At 45.5% G+C, this 15,301-nt stretch overlaps 1 protein-coding gene across 1 annotated transcript in view; it reads right to left on the reverse strand.

Annotated features, from left to right (window-relative positions):
• Positions 1-240: 240 nt before the first annotated feature.
• FBLN1 (fibulin 1) overlaps positions 241-15,301 on the reverse strand; it is a 62,712-nt gene continuing 47,651 nt past the window's right edge. Inside the window, exons 15-17 of the mRNA XM_070948011.1 lie at positions 10,493-10,635; positions 9,193-9,324; positions 241-1,437 (exon numbers count right to left, since the gene is read on the reverse strand). Coding sequence (XP_070804112.1) covers positions 1,298-1,437; positions 9,193-9,324; positions 10,493-10,635 — 415 coding nt within the window. The 3' untranslated portion in view covers positions 241-1,297. The remainder of the gene's footprint in view (positions 1,438-9,192; positions 9,325-10,492; positions 10,636-15,301) is intronic.

The raw sequence follows: 15,301 nt of genomic DNA on the forward strand, positions 1-15,301 counted from the left end.
CCCCCAAAGAGGTCTCCTTCCTTTTTAATGTCAAAATGTATCACTGAATTAAACTAAATTTGTGATCAATTGTACTTATGTATTTGGTGTCTCAATATCAAGTTAAAAATTCTTGTGGGTCTCTCACAGCTGCCATACTTCACACAGGCAGAGCAATACATTTCTACTCTTAAAAATCAAACCTGCATTCATGAATCAGCTGACAGCAGAAACAGTAAGATAAGTTGTTTTATTGCAGAAAAGAAGGAAGTCATATATATGCGTGTGGCATTCCAGCCCTTTCAACAAAGCATGTACCACACCTAAAATTTCAAAGGAGATTAATTTTTAGAGAGAACCAGAGGAGTCCCTTATGTGAGCTGAAGACTCGGTGTCCTCTTTGAGGAGCAAACCTCCTGGGCGTGGCTACTAATACCACCAACAAGCCAGGATCTTCTTGGATTGAGAGATATATACTTCAGTCTGACTGCAGCATTAGAAAGAGAGTATGCTTTTTGTACTGTATGCTGAAGATCCCTGGGCACTAAAACGCTCAGTTTTCCACCATTCTCTTGCCTTGTCGTCCAGTGTCCCTTTAACGACACTCTCAAATTTAACAGTAACAGAGTTGGAAGGGACCTTGGAGGTCATTCAGTCCAACCTCCTGCTCACGCAGGTGACCTATACTAGGGATTTGAACCGCCGAACTGCCGACCTTTCTGATTGACAAGCTCAGTGTCTTAGCCACTGAGAAAGAAGCCAAAGCACACAGCCAGGTAAAACAGGGATCTGAAATATTACTGGACAGTTGGTGACTGGGATTAGGGGGTCCAATGCCAGTAGGAAGAAACTTAATCAACTGGAGTTAGTGCTGACTCCAGATGACAAAATGATTGTTTAAAAAAATTCTACAATTTAAAAAAAGAAATCACAGCCGGGTAAAATGTTCAAGGAGGTGGAAGCATCAAAGACAGCAAGCCTCAGATCTGCAAAATCCAGTCTCAAGCGCTTAACAAAATAGCTGAGATTAAAACTCAACAAGAGGCCCCCAGATGCAAAAAAAACCATACTGTATATACAACACAATGTTAACTACCGTGAATTTACAGGCATTGATATCCTACTTCTATTTTAGATAGTTTGCTAATTTGTCCTGCAATTAAGCTAGAAACCAGATTACATCCTTGGAAAAGAAGACTACACGGATCTTTTTCTCCATATCCTCCCCACCCAACCCCCCCATTATGAATACAGAGCTTCCAGATAATTTGTGGTGGAGTTTCGCTTTGACGCTCTCTTCTCTTCATTAAATAGTCCATCAGAACCAATATTCCGAAACAAAGATGTGGACGTTAACGACATTACGATGCGAGACAACCCCTCCAACAACGTAGTTCATCTCCAACTTCAGGGTGGCGTAGAAAGGACCAATGATGGGCTTCACTTGTCGAACGACCCCTGTGAGAAGAGAGACAGCAACGACAGCAGCAACAATAATTAGCATCAACATTTTTTAATCGCTGTGACATGATGAGCATCGCTTTGGTTCCTTTTGCTAGGTAAGGTAAAGCACATATGTGCTAGTCTTTCCCAACTCTAGGGGGCGGTGCTCATCTCCGTTTCAAAGCCGAAGAGCCAGCACTGTCGGAAGACGTCTCTGTGGTCATGTGACCGGCATGACTAACCGCCAAAGGCGCACGGAACGCTGTTACCAAAGGTGGTCCCTATTTTTCTACTTGCATTTTTTACGTGCTTTCGAACTGCTAGGTTGACAGAAGCTGGGACAAGTAACGGGAGCTCACCCCATTACGCGGCACTAGGGATTCGAACCGCTGAACTGCCGACCTTTCGATTGACAAGCTCAGCGTCTTAGCCACCGAGCCACCACATCCCTTACTTTAATTCTATAAGTAACTTCAAAATACACTAGGACACCTAGATTCTGCATATTGCTGGTCCAATGATTGGAGGAAATCTCTAATTTTTCTTTTTATTTCTCAGGTCAGAATGTTGGCGAAACCTAGCAGCCCCTTCAGAGGAAGGATGAGATGACCCTAAACATACTACAAAAAAGATGTTGAGACTTTGTAAAAAGTTCAGAGAAGAGCAACTAAGATGATCCAAGGCCTGGAGACAAAAACATATGAAGAACGGCTGCAGAATTTGGGTTTGGCTAATCTAAAGAAAAGAAGAATTAGGAGTGACATGATAATAGTATTCCAGTGATTTTGATCTGTCCCCGTCCACACACACACACAAACACAGCCAGCCGAGGGTTAAGAAAGTACTTGGCACGCACACAGGTCGTTATCTCAAACTTGGCAACAATATAAGCACGGTCTGCCAAGAGCTTTACTGCAACAGATAACATAAAATTACATACGCATTGCAAATAGTCCAGCAAAAAAATATCCCTTCGGCAGCTTCAGATGTTGTTCAAGTGACTAGCCAAAGTTAGTTTTTGTTCATCACGGAGTTTTACCAGCCACCACCCTCTCTTATATAGTCTCTGGGGTGTGGTCCAGTGACTCAGCTATAATCCCTAGCATGCCTCCTTAACTGCTGCAACCGTTTATCATGCCTTCATTGGCGTGCATCCAGGAACGATGGCTCTCCTTCCTCGCCCTCATCAGAGACACCTGGCTCCTGGCCAATCTCCCCTTCCTCGGCCGGCACCTGAGGCAGTGCCAGAGGGGAGGGGCCTGGAGAGGGAGGCCTGGCTGACTCCTCTCCCTCATGTTCGGAGCCTTCTTCCTCCGATGAGATAGGCTCAGAGGGCGGGGCCACAACAGATTTGAGGAACTGCCACAAAGTAAAAGGGGGTCAAATCAGGGGTGAAATCCAGCAGGTTTTGACAGGTTCTGGAGAACCGGTTGCGGAAATTTTGAGGACTTCGGAGAACTGGCAAATACCACCTCTGGCTGGCCCCAGAGTGGGGTGGGAATGGAGATTTTGCAATATCCTTCCCCCGGAGTGGGGTGGGAATGGAGATTTTGCAGTATCCTTCCCCTGCCATGCCCACCAAGCCAGACCACGCCCTCCAAGCCACACCCACAGAACCGGTAGTAAAAAAATTTGGATTTCACCACTGGACTACCTGCATATCCTTTAAACACAGGTGTGTCTCTGGGTATGGCAAAAAAAAAAATCAAGATGGTGGCCAAGTCGGTACAATAGAAGCTCTACCCTGCCGGATAAAAGAAACTCAATAGGAGAGCTAAGACAAAGCCAGGGAAAGATTTGAGAGGTAGATTTTTTTTTAAAAAAAAGCCAAGAATGCGCTTTCTATTAATTCAGGGCAACTGTATCAAAGTTTTACTTTGCAGGAATTAGTGGCCTTGGCTGAATACAGGTGGCATTAGAAAATTAGGCAGAGCTAAGGGGGAAAAAGGCCTTTTAATACCCCAAGCTTTAATAAAACCTTTTTGTACAGGCAGGAAACGAATTCTTACCTGACAGCTGGTTAAAGAAAAGAGAGAGAGAGAGAGGGAGAGAAAGAAGCTGAATAGCCTTCTAGTCGAAAGTCTGTAAAAAGGCTTAAAGAGAACAAGCAGAGGCTTTGCTACTGTTTACCTTTTCTCCTAGATCAGCTGTGACACTTTCCAGGCAGAGATGAAAAAAAACAACCCGGTTCTCTTTGGCTCACTTACTTTGTTTTATTTATTTATTATTTATTATTTATTTTTAATTTGATTTATATGCTGCCCTTCTCCGGAGACTCAGGGCGGCTTACAATGCGTTAAGCAATAGCCTTCATACTTTTGTATATTTATACAAAGTCAGCTTATTGCCCCCACAATCTGGGTCCTCATTTCACCTACCTTTGAAAGGATGGAAGGCTGAGTCAACCTTGAGCCTGGTGAGATCCGAACTTACAGTAATTGCAGATAGCTGGTGTTAATCACAATGCTTAGTCTGCTGAGCCACCAGGCTCTTATTTACACCAAACTAACATACAAGGTGAGCTGCAGTCAGCTCAGCTCTTGGTCCATCCATATCCCTTAATTTCTGGCCGCCAAGAAACACGCCCAGCCTTCATCTTGGTCCACCCCCGGCTCTGCTTTTGCAGCCTCCAGACCAGAGGTGGGTTTCAGCAGGTTCTGATCAGTTCTGGAGAACCGGTAGCGGAAATTTTGAGTAGTTCGGAGAACCGGTAGTAAAAATTCTGACTGGCCCCGCCCCCATCTATTCTCTGCCTCCCAAGCCCCAGCTGATCGGGAGGAAATGGGGATTTTGCAGTAACCTTCCCCTGGATTGGGGTGGGAATGGAGATTTTACAGTATCTTTCCCCTGCCATACCCCCCAAGCCACGCCCGCCACACCACGCCCACCAAGCCACGCCCATAGAACTGGTAGTAAAAATTTTTGAAACCTACCACTGCTCCAAATCCCTTGTTCTGACCTAAGCTTCCCCAGCAGCATGCACGGTCCCGTTACGAACTGGTAGTAAAAGTAAGTAGAACCCAACCCTGCTCTTGTACGTTATTATCTCCTCCTGGCCACCGTCTTGATTTTTTTGGTCCACATCCGGTGGACGTGCTGGGCACGTGTCCAGAGCTGGACTCAAGTCTGGTGACCTGGTTCAGTGTCTTTTTCCTGCTTGGGGGATTCACCTGGACATGAGGCTGTCCAGGCACAACGAAGGGGTTGGGCTCCAATTGTTACATGCACAACTGCAGATCGACTTTTTGAATCCGCTCTGCCCCCACAGGCACCCCCACCTGTAGGGAAATATATTCTAATCTCACCCTAGTTTTAAATGTAGTGTTCCATGCAACGGCAGTGCTTTTTGTAAAAAAAATAATTTTGTTTTATTTTTGCGGGATTTGTCTGTCTTTTGCGTTTGAAGCATACAATTGTTTTCGGGTTAAGCTGCCCAATTTTTACAAAAGTCTTTTAATGACCCCATAATCCCTTGTATCGGGGTGGAGTATGGGGCAACTGAATGGAGCTGAGTGTTTACTGGCCGGATGCCCTTCCTGTTGCCAGTGCAGAGTTCGCAACAGATATTTTCATCTTGTGCCGAGAGAGAGAAATATCTGCTGCTACCTAGGATCCAACTCACAGCCTCCTGATTGTGAAGCGAGAGCTTCACCTCTAGGCCACTGCACCGCTCCCGATTTTTATAGAAGTGTTATATATATATATATATATATATATATATATATATATATATATATATATATATATATGTATATATATTTGTTTGTGTATGTCTGTGCATCCCGATATAGTCAGTTGACTCCATCACTGACTATTGGAGGCGAGTTGTTGGCCCCCACGGAGAGGGCTAGCAACTTGGGCATCCTCCTGGATATACAGCTGTCCTTGGAGGAACATCTGACGGCTGTGGCCAGGGGGACTTTTTATCAGGTTCACCTGATCCGCCAGTTGCGGCCCTTCCTAGATCGGGATTCCTTGTGCACAGTCACTCGTGCCCTCGTCACCTCTCGCCTGGACTACGGCAACGCTCTCTATATGGGGCTCCCCTTGAAGAGCACCCGGAGACTTCAGCTGGTCCAGAATGTGGCCGCGCAGGTAGTGACGGGAGCCGCATGGCGCTCCCACATAACACCTCACCTGTGTGAGCTGCACTGGCTCCCAGTGGTCTTTCGGGTGTGCTTCAAGGTGTTGGTCATCACCTTTAAAGCGCTCCATGGCATAGGACCTGGATACCTTCGAGACCATCTGCTGCCACCAACGACCTCCCACTGACTGGTGCGCTCCCACAGAGAGGGCCTCCTCGGGGTGCCATCGGCCAAGCAATGTAGACTGGTGGCCCCCAGGGGGAGGGCCTTCTCTGTGGGGGCACCTGCCCTCTGGAATCAACTGCCCCCAGAGATACGAAGAATTCAAGACCTCGGTGCCTTCTGCCGTGCCCTGAAGACCTTCCTTTTTCAGCAAGCCGGGCTGGCTTAATGCTTTTTAAATGTTTTTAATATGTTTTGTTATTGTTTTTAAACTTTGGGGCCAAATTTATATATATCTTTTTAAATTGTTTTTAATGTTTGTATCTATGTTTTTTACTTTGGCTGTACACCGCCCTGAGTCCTTCGGGAGAAGGGCGGTCTATAAATTTGATAAATAAATAAATAAATTTGATAAATAAATAAATAAATAAATAAATAAATAAATAAATAAATAATCAACCAACAGCCATATTCCAGTGTGATCTGCAAGCAAACGAAAGTCATGTGTGATAAAAATTGACTTGATTTTCAGAAGTCTGAATTAAGAAGTAAAGTTTAGCTGTCACATCAGGGGTGAAATGCTCCCGGTTCGGACCGGATTGCTCGATCCGGTAGCGATGGTGGGTGGTTCGGAGAACCGGTAGCAAAAATCCCTGCCCCCCACCCCACCATGCCCAGCTGAGCCGCACGATTATCAGAGGCTTTTTTTTTTTTTACTTTTTACTTTTAAAAGCATTTTTTCTGCAACCTCTTGGCCGAAGAGGTGGTAAAAAAAATGCTTTGAAAAGTCTCTGACGATCCCAGCTGAGTTCCTGATCGACAGAGAGGCTTTTCAAAGCATTAGAAAAAATGCTTTGAAAAGTTTTTTTAAAAAAAAAATTGGCCATGCCCACCCAGTCACATTACCCCACCACCACCAAGCACGCCCACAGAACCGGTAGTAACAGATTTACTCACCCCTGTGTCACATCTATAGCATGCAATGTTCACCTTCTTCTATAATCTATATGTACCAACCATTGCTTCTCAAAACTTTAGCAAATTTAAGACATGTGGATTTCAACTTCCAGATTTCCCTAGCCTGCATGCTAGCTAGGGAATTCTGTTGGCTGAGGATCTCTAGGAAGTGGAGCCCATGTAGCGTGACGTTCTCAAGGTTGAGAAACATAGGTACAACTGTCTGACAATGAGAGCAATCAACCCATGGAACAGAAGTTGCCTCCAGAAGTCATGGGAGCTTCATCACTGGAAGCTTTCAAGAAGAGACTGGACCGCCATCTGTCAGAAATGGTGTAGGGTCTCCTGCTTGTGGGTGGGGGGTTGGACTAGATGACCTACAAGGTCCCTTCCAATTCTGTTCTTCTGTTCTTCTGCTAACTTTACAGGCTATAAAGAAGGGGAATCCAGTCTGTCATTGAAGTGAAACCTTGGAAATGTGGACTGGGGCAAGAAGATAGTTTGAGTGCCACAGGAAGATAGCAACACACAGCTCCTATAAAAAAATGTGCTTTTCTGTAAAGGTAAAGGTTCCCCTTGCACATATGTGCTAGTTGTTCCCGACTCTAGGGAGCAGTGCTCATCTCCGTTTCAAACCTGAAAAGCCAGCGCTGTCCGAAGATGTCTCCGTGGTCATGTGGCCGGCATGACTAAATGCCAAAGGCACACAGAACACTGTTCCCTTCCCACCAAAGGTGGTCCCTATTTTTTCTACTTGCATTTTTTACGTGCTCTCGAAATGCTAGGTTGGCAGAAGCTGGGACAAGTAACGGGAGCTCACCCCATTACGCGGCACTAGGGATTCGAACCGCTGAACTGCCGAACGTTCGATTGACAAGCTCAGCATCTTAGCCACTGAGCCATCGTATCCTTTTATAGAGGCCCCTAAAATATGCAGTCTTTCTCCCTGCCTGATTTTATAATGACCGACGTTTGGGTTGCATATGTATATATTGATTGTCATTCCCGATTTCATCATTTCTAGGTTATTTATTTATTTATTTATTTGGTTCGATTTATATGCCGCCCTTTTCCGGAGACTCAGGGCGGCTTACAATGCATTAAGCAATAGGTTAGTATCAGCACTCTGCAAAAAATCATCTTGCAGATCTTTAATGGCTGTTGTTTTCCCAAGAGCTCTTCTTTAACACCCCAAAGCTTAGGAGCCTGCATGAAAACATTCCCCCTTTGGCACCAAGTAGGTAATCACTTCTGCTGGAGAAATTTTGAAATAAATTGGAATGAGCATGACCACAGCGCCATCTTCAGGCCACGCCATAAGACAGGTTCTAAAATTTACGGATGGATAAGGATGGTTTGTTTCACTTGAAATAAGCATATGACTGCCGTGGCCAGGGGGGCCTTTTATCAGGTTTGCCTGATTTGCCAGTTGCAGCCCTTTCTGGACCAGGACGCCTTGCGCACGGTCACTCACGCCCTTGTCACCTCCCGGCTGGACTATTGTAATGCTCTCTACATGGGGCTCCCCTTGAAGAGCACTCGGAGGCTCCAACTGGTCCAGAATGCGGCCGCGCGGGTGGTTATGGGCGCAACTCATTGGGCTCGCATGACACCCCTCCTGTGCGAGCTGCACTGGCTCCCAGTGGTCTTCCGGGTGCGATTCAAGGTGTTGGTCACCACCTTTAAAGCGCTCCATGGCATAGGACCCGGGTACCTTCAAGACCGACTTCTGCCACCAATAGCCTCCCACTGGCCAGTTCGCTCCCACAGAGAGGGTCTCCTCAGGGTGCCATTGGCCAAGTTATGTCGGCTGGCAACACCCAGGGGGAGGGCCTTCTCTGTGGGAGCCCCTGCCCTGTGGAATGAACTGCCCCCGGAAGTGCATAAGATCTCCGACCTCCGGGGATTTCGCCGTGCACTGAAGACCCTGTTGTTCCACCAGGCCGGGCTATCAACATAATAATTTTAAATTGGGGTATTTTAAATTTCTGGGGTTTTAAATTGAGCCAAATTTATTTAATAATTTTAAATTTTAAATTGATGTTTGTCTTGTGTTTTTAAATAGGCTGTACACCACCCTGAGTCCTTCGGGAGAAGGGCGGTATAGAAATAAAATTATACTTATACTTATACTTATACTTATACTTATACTTATACTTATACTTATACTTATACTTATACTTATACTTATACTTATACTTATACTTGACCAACATTTCTCAACCTTAGCAACTCATAAGATGTAATGACTTCAACTCCCAGAAGCCATGCTGGTTGGGGAATTCTGGGAGTTGAAGTCAGTACCTCTTAAAATTGCTAAACTTGAGAAATGCTCCTTAGCCCATCACTCAGCATATTTTATTTTTGTTTTAATTCTATAAAGGTAAAGGTTCCCCTCGCACATATGTGCTAGTCGTCCCCGACTCTAGGGGGTGGTGCATGGGTGGATGGGTGGGTGGGTGGGTGGATGGATGGATGGGTGGGTGGGTGGGTGGATGCTGGAATATCATATCAAAACCATTGGGTTCAATGGTAAGAGCTACAACCCAAAAGAGGAATGTCTTACCCACAGTCATGCCATCTGCATAGCGCTTGATGATGTCAAAAGAATCCCGTAAATTTCCTTCAGTTATATCAAATATGATGTCGGCCTCATTGCTCGGGTATGTTGGCGTGATGGCACGAAGGAAAATAATCTCTGAGGAGAGAGAGAGAACATGAAGGTCACCTCAGTGGTGGGTTTCACTTACCTTTCCTACTGGTTCAGTTGCACGCATGCCACTTCTGCACATGCACAGACAGTATTTGATGACGTCTGGGTGGGTGGGCGGAGCCTCCCACCACTGCTGCTACTGGTTCGCCTGAACTGGGGCGAACCGGTAGCAACCCACCACTGGGTCACCTGAAGACAGCACCATTGGGAAATAACTGCCATAAAGACCGGTGTTATCTATTTAACCAGTTGGACCAATTTAGTTAAAGAAAATAACAACAGACGCAGGATATGATGTTGGAATTGCTTGGCTGGGAGAAGGAACAGCGTTTTCTCCCTGACTAGAATATTTGCAACTTGATCCAACAAGCAACCTAAGATTTCAGAATGTCATTCTAGAACCTAATCAGCAACCATGGCCAGGTAGACTAAAAGGAACGGATATTTTAAGAATCAGTTTTTTGTGTCACTGATGGGATGGAGGTTCCCTGTAATATCATAGAACTTCCTCCATCTTGTGCCTTCTAGGGATCTTGGACTATAAAGGCTTCCAATCCTAACCAGTGTGCTCAACAGACTTATTGGGTAGTAAGGAATCCAAGATACCTAAAACCAGAGGTGCGTTTCAGCAGGTTTTGACCAGTTCTGGAAAACCGGTAGCGGAAATTTTGAGTAGTTCGGAGAACTGGTAGTAAAAATTCTGATTGGCCCGCCCTCATTTATTCTCTGCCTCCTGAGTCCCAGCTGATCGGGAAGAAATGGGGATTTTGCAGTAACCTTCCCCTGGATTGGGGAGGGAATGGAGATTTTACAGTATCCTTCCCCTGGAGTGCGGAAGGAATGGAGATTTTACAGTATCCTTCCCCTGGAGTGGGGTGGGAATGGAGATTTTACAGTATCCTTCCCTGAAGTGGGGAGGGAATGGAGATTTTACAGTATCCTTCCCCTGGAGTGGGGTGGGAATGGAGATTTTACAGTATCCTTCCCATGCCACGCCCAAGCCATGCCACGCCCACCAAGCCACACCCACAGAACCGGTAATAAAAAAATTTGAAACCCACCACTGCCTAAAACCATCATCACTTCCAACACCATCACCCCACAATAGGTGATGTTCCTCTGGATAATTTTATGGAGCAAGGAAACGCATTACCTTCTGGTCTCGTAAATTCCCGGAAAGTAGGCAGAGAGATAACGGTGTGGGAAATCGTGTGAACAGGGTCTAAGATACAGTTGGCATCACTTGGTCGACAGGATTTAATGCAGCGAATGGTATCTGTCTTCTCGTGTCTGACTCTAATGGAAAAGAAAAAATATACAAATTAAGACCAGAAACAAATGCAGGGTTGGGCTGCTGAATGCGCAGATCGCCGATGACGACATCCGGGGCAGTGGGCGGGGCCTCCTGCCGGTTTTACTACCGGTTCGAACCGGGGGCAACCCACCACTGATGCAGATGACCAGCTGTCTGCAAGCAATATAAATCCTTCTATTCCCCACCATCCAGTCAGAGCTGAAGAAGCTTCTTGGATGAGAAGCGAAACGTCTTCAAAGAAAAAACAAGAATGTCCAGTTGCCTCTTGAAAAAAACACACCTTTGGGAGAGTTGAAGAATCAACAGTTAAAATCCTCAGTCCCAGACCAAACAGCTGATCTTGGCTGATCTCCAAAAGCCAAGCAGGATCAGTTTAGCTCTTGGATGATGGACCGAGAGAAAAATTGAAAACTGGGAAGGCCAGAAGCATTGCTGAAGGCAGCAACAGCAAGTTAACTCTTTCACTCGTTCTTATGCTAGAATCCAGGTAACTGTCTCAAACATACCTCCAAGTGTCAGCCTCAGCTTGCCTGCTTCAGCTGCCATAAGAAACGGGGAGGGATTAGTTATGGAGCAAAGGGGGGGGGGAAGGGAGCAGGAGGTGGTTTTGTCTTTGTAGGATGGGACTTCGTGAGAAACGAAACTGAATCTTCAAAAGGGGACGGCTGACCAACTGCCCTACATTCCTGATGAATGACGCTGCCAGACGTGTTGCCACCTGACCTTTGGAAGACCTTTGGATTGGCTGATGATTTATGAACACGAGGGGGGGGAGAAGCTTAGTAGATGCATTTCGCGCGTTTTGCTCACTTCCAGCTTTAACTGGGTTGCTATTCATTTCATATTCAGTAAAAGTACTAAATTCTTCAAAAATGCTTGAGTTTGGGTTTTCCTTTCCTGGATACTGAAGGAAGCATACCTGACACCAAGTCTCTCTTGATGTTCTTCAGCTATTGTGTGCTGATGAACTGGATTTGTTAAGAGTTTCTTTGCGCCGTCTTGCTGCAGAGGCAATTCGTGGACATTTAATCTAACTGATCCAAGCTTGTTGCCTGGAAGTAGCAAAAGGCTAGAGCTGTGATGGCTAACCCATAAGGCATGCACGTCTGTCATTCCCAGTAAGAAAAAAATCTGGTTTGACTTCTATTTTAATCATTAAAATCTCTTCTAGCCAGCTCTTTCTTTGATACCAAAAACCTTTTGCTTTTTTTGTGCACTCCCACCACATAATAAAAATGTAACCTACCTAATAGTACATATATTAACAGCTGCAAGAATAGCATTTGCTCAGAAATGGAAGAATAAAGAAACACCTTCAGAGAAAGAAGTGTTATGTAAAATCTTCAATTGTGCAGAAATGGACAGATTCACTTTGGAACTCAAAAATAGAAGCGAATCGACGTATTATGAAATCTGGACTAAATTTTATGAATGGTTAGACAAGAACGCCAAGAAGAAGGTGTAGTGAATGTCTAGAAATATATATGTCAATGTATACTGAACTTGTGAGTGAGATATAGGTTTATTGGATATGGATCAGGGGTGAAATGTAAAATTTGTTACTACCATGGCTTGGGGGGGTAATGTGACTGGGTGGGCATGGCCAACTTTTTTTTTTTTAACTTTGCAAAGCATTTTTTCTAATGCTTTGAAAAGCCTCTGCCGATCAGGCAACTCAGATGGGATCATCAGAGAGCCTTTTTAAAAAATGCTTTGAAAAGCCTCTGACGATCCCAGCTGAGCCGCGTGATCATCAGAGGCTTTTTTTTTTTACTTTTAAAACAATTTTTCGTTGGAAGAAGTTGTAGAAAAAATGCTTTTAAAAGTAAAAAAAAAAAAAAACTCTGATGATCGTGCGGCTCAGCTGGGCATCGGGGGGGCAGGGATTTTTGCTATCGGTTCTCCGAACCCCGTCGTCATCGCTACCGGATCGGGTGATCGGGTCCAAACCAGGAGCATTTCACCCCTGATATGGATATAGTTGTTTAGGAGGAATTATGTAGTATTCTTGACATGTTATGAAGTAAGATATATGTAAATTTGTATATAGTTTAAGGAATATATTACTTATTAATTTGAATTAGACAGAAATGTTAGAAACCTGAGATGTCAAATCATGTCCATTGTTTTTAAATTTGAATTATTAATAAAAAAATTTTTTAAAAAAAGGCAATGAGCGTGCAACAACCACGTGCCCAGCCCTGCCCTGTGCATATGCACACGACCCCGTGTGCGCCCACCCCATGCATGTGTGCGTGACCCCCATGTGCATGACCCACACATGCGTACGTGACCCCACGCATGCACACACAACCCCCACACGTGTACACTTCTCTCGCATGCGCCCCGTTCCCAGGCATGTACAGCAGATCTGAAAACCAGCTGGCTGGTAGGAAGCACACGCGCATGTGCAGTGGAGCTGAGCTCGGGCGACGGCTCGAGTACCCGCAGAGAGGGCTCTGTGTGCCACCCGTGGCACGCGTGCCATAGGTTCGCCTATCACGGGGCTAGAGTCTAATCCAGTGTTTCTCAACCTTGATGGCTTTAAGATGTGTAGATTTCAACTCCCAGCATTCTCCAGCCGGCCATCTTAAAGTCGTTAAGGTTGAGAAACACTAGTATAATCCCTGGAAACATTTGAGAAGAGTTCTTATCTGTAGAGAGGTCATATTGAAGCTGCTGGGCAGTTTGATTTAATGTACCCATATCATTTAGAGCAGTGATGGCTAACCTTTTTGCCGTCGCGTGCCAAAAGCGGGGGGAGCCTGCTGGGGTTGCAGGTGCATGTGCCCACATCCATAATTCGATGCGCCCCACCTCCCTGCGCATGCACACGTGACCCCCCCACACACACACTTCTCCCTGCTTTTGGCACGTGATGGCACGGTGGGCCCGGTAGGCCAGTTTTTCCCCCTCCCCAGGCTCCAGAGGCTTTCGAGGAGCCTGGGGAGGGCAAAAACAGCCTCCCCCCCCCCCCGGAGGCCTTCCGGAGGCCGGAAACAGTTTCCCGACTTCCGGTGGGACCGGAAGGCCTGAAAATCAGTTGGCCAGCGTGCGCATGCGCGCTGGAGCTAAGCTAGGGCAACACTCGCGTGCCCACCAATATGGCTCCGCTTGCCAGCTGAGGCACCCGTGCCATAGGTTCGCCATCACGGATTTAGAGGAATGGAATAACACAAAGCTTCAGCCAAAAAGTTTGTGAGAATGGGACACAATGTAATTTTTCTGGAATGCATGTATTAATCGAGTAATCTGAGGCAACCTCCAAATTCTTAAGCATCTCCTGATTTCTGCATTAACAATTTGATCCCAGGGGAGATTTTAAACAAGTGAAGGTAACTGTAGTTGCACACCTTTTGAGATACAAATTAAAGAGGGTCAGGGCAGTGGTGAAATCCAAATTTTTTTACTACTGGTTCTGTGGGCGTGGCTTGGTGGGTGTGGTGTGGCTCGGTGAGCGTGGCAGGGAAAGGATACCACAAAATCTCCATTCCCACCCCACTCCAGGGGAAGGATACAGCAAAATCCCCATTCCACCCCACTCCTGGGGGAAGAATATTGCAAAATCTCCATTCCCATCCCACTCTGGGACCAGCCAAAGATGGCATTTGCCGGATCTCTGAACTACTCAAAATTTCCTCTACCGGTTCTCCGAACTACTGAAAATTTCCACTACTGGTTCTCCAAACAACTCAAAATTTCTGCTACCAGTTCTCCAGAACCTGTCAGAACCTGCTGGATTTCACCCCTGGGTCAGGGTGAATCTTGATCTTCACCTATCATCTTGATCTCCTACTCATCCACAAACCTCTGGATCATGAGGATATCCAAGCTAGCCAAAATCAAATTATGGAATATCCCAATCCAATAATCGTCTTGAAAAATATGTGCAAATTGTCTTGGGGCAAAACTCAAACTGAGGAGGCAAAATGTAATGCGGTTTATTTATGATGGCTTTTATTTTAAAGTTACGTTTTCATTTGGGTTTTTTTATTTATTGATCCCTTGCACTCGGCCATTTGGTAGGGCTGAAGTACATATCGTCTTACTGTTGCTTTTAATCGTTTTATTAATCTGTGATGACAGGTAGTCCTGAACTTGTGACCACAATTGGGAGCAGAATTCCTGTTGCTAAGTAAGACGGATGTTAAGTGAGTTGGTACAATTTTATGACCCAATTTTAAATCACAGTTAAGCGAATCGTTGTAGTTGTTAAATGAATCACATGGTCATTAAGTGAATCCGGCTCCCTGGCCCCCCCAATTGACTTTGGCTTGTGGGAATCTGGCTGGGAAGGGCAGAAATGGAGATCGCATAACCCTGGGATGCTGCAACGATCACAAATACTTGCTGATTGCCAAGTGCCCAAATTTTGATCACATCATGGCTGAGATGTGTGATGGTTGCTGTGATGGTCATAAGTGCAAGGACAGGTTATATAAGTCTGTGATGGTCATAAGTGCGAGGACTGGTTATATAAGTCACTTCTTTCCACGTGATTGTAACTTTGGTCGGATGCTAAATTAATGATTGTAAGTCGAGGACAATCCGTATCGTGTTTAGTCAATCAAAAGTCAATCTGCTTTGCTCAGCAGCAGATGTCTATGGAGATGTTCAGTCATCCAGGTCATGGTTGCCCCAAAGGTG

The sequence above is a fragment of the Pituophis catenifer genome, unplaced genomic scaffold, assembly GCF_029215685.1.
Source record: "Pituophis catenifer annectens isolate HBS135680 unplaced genomic scaffold, rPitCat1.0.hap2 SCAF_7, whole genome shotgun sequence".
NCBI classification, from domain to species: domain Eukaryota; kingdom Metazoa; phylum Chordata; class Lepidosauria; order Squamata; family Colubridae; genus Pituophis; species Pituophis catenifer.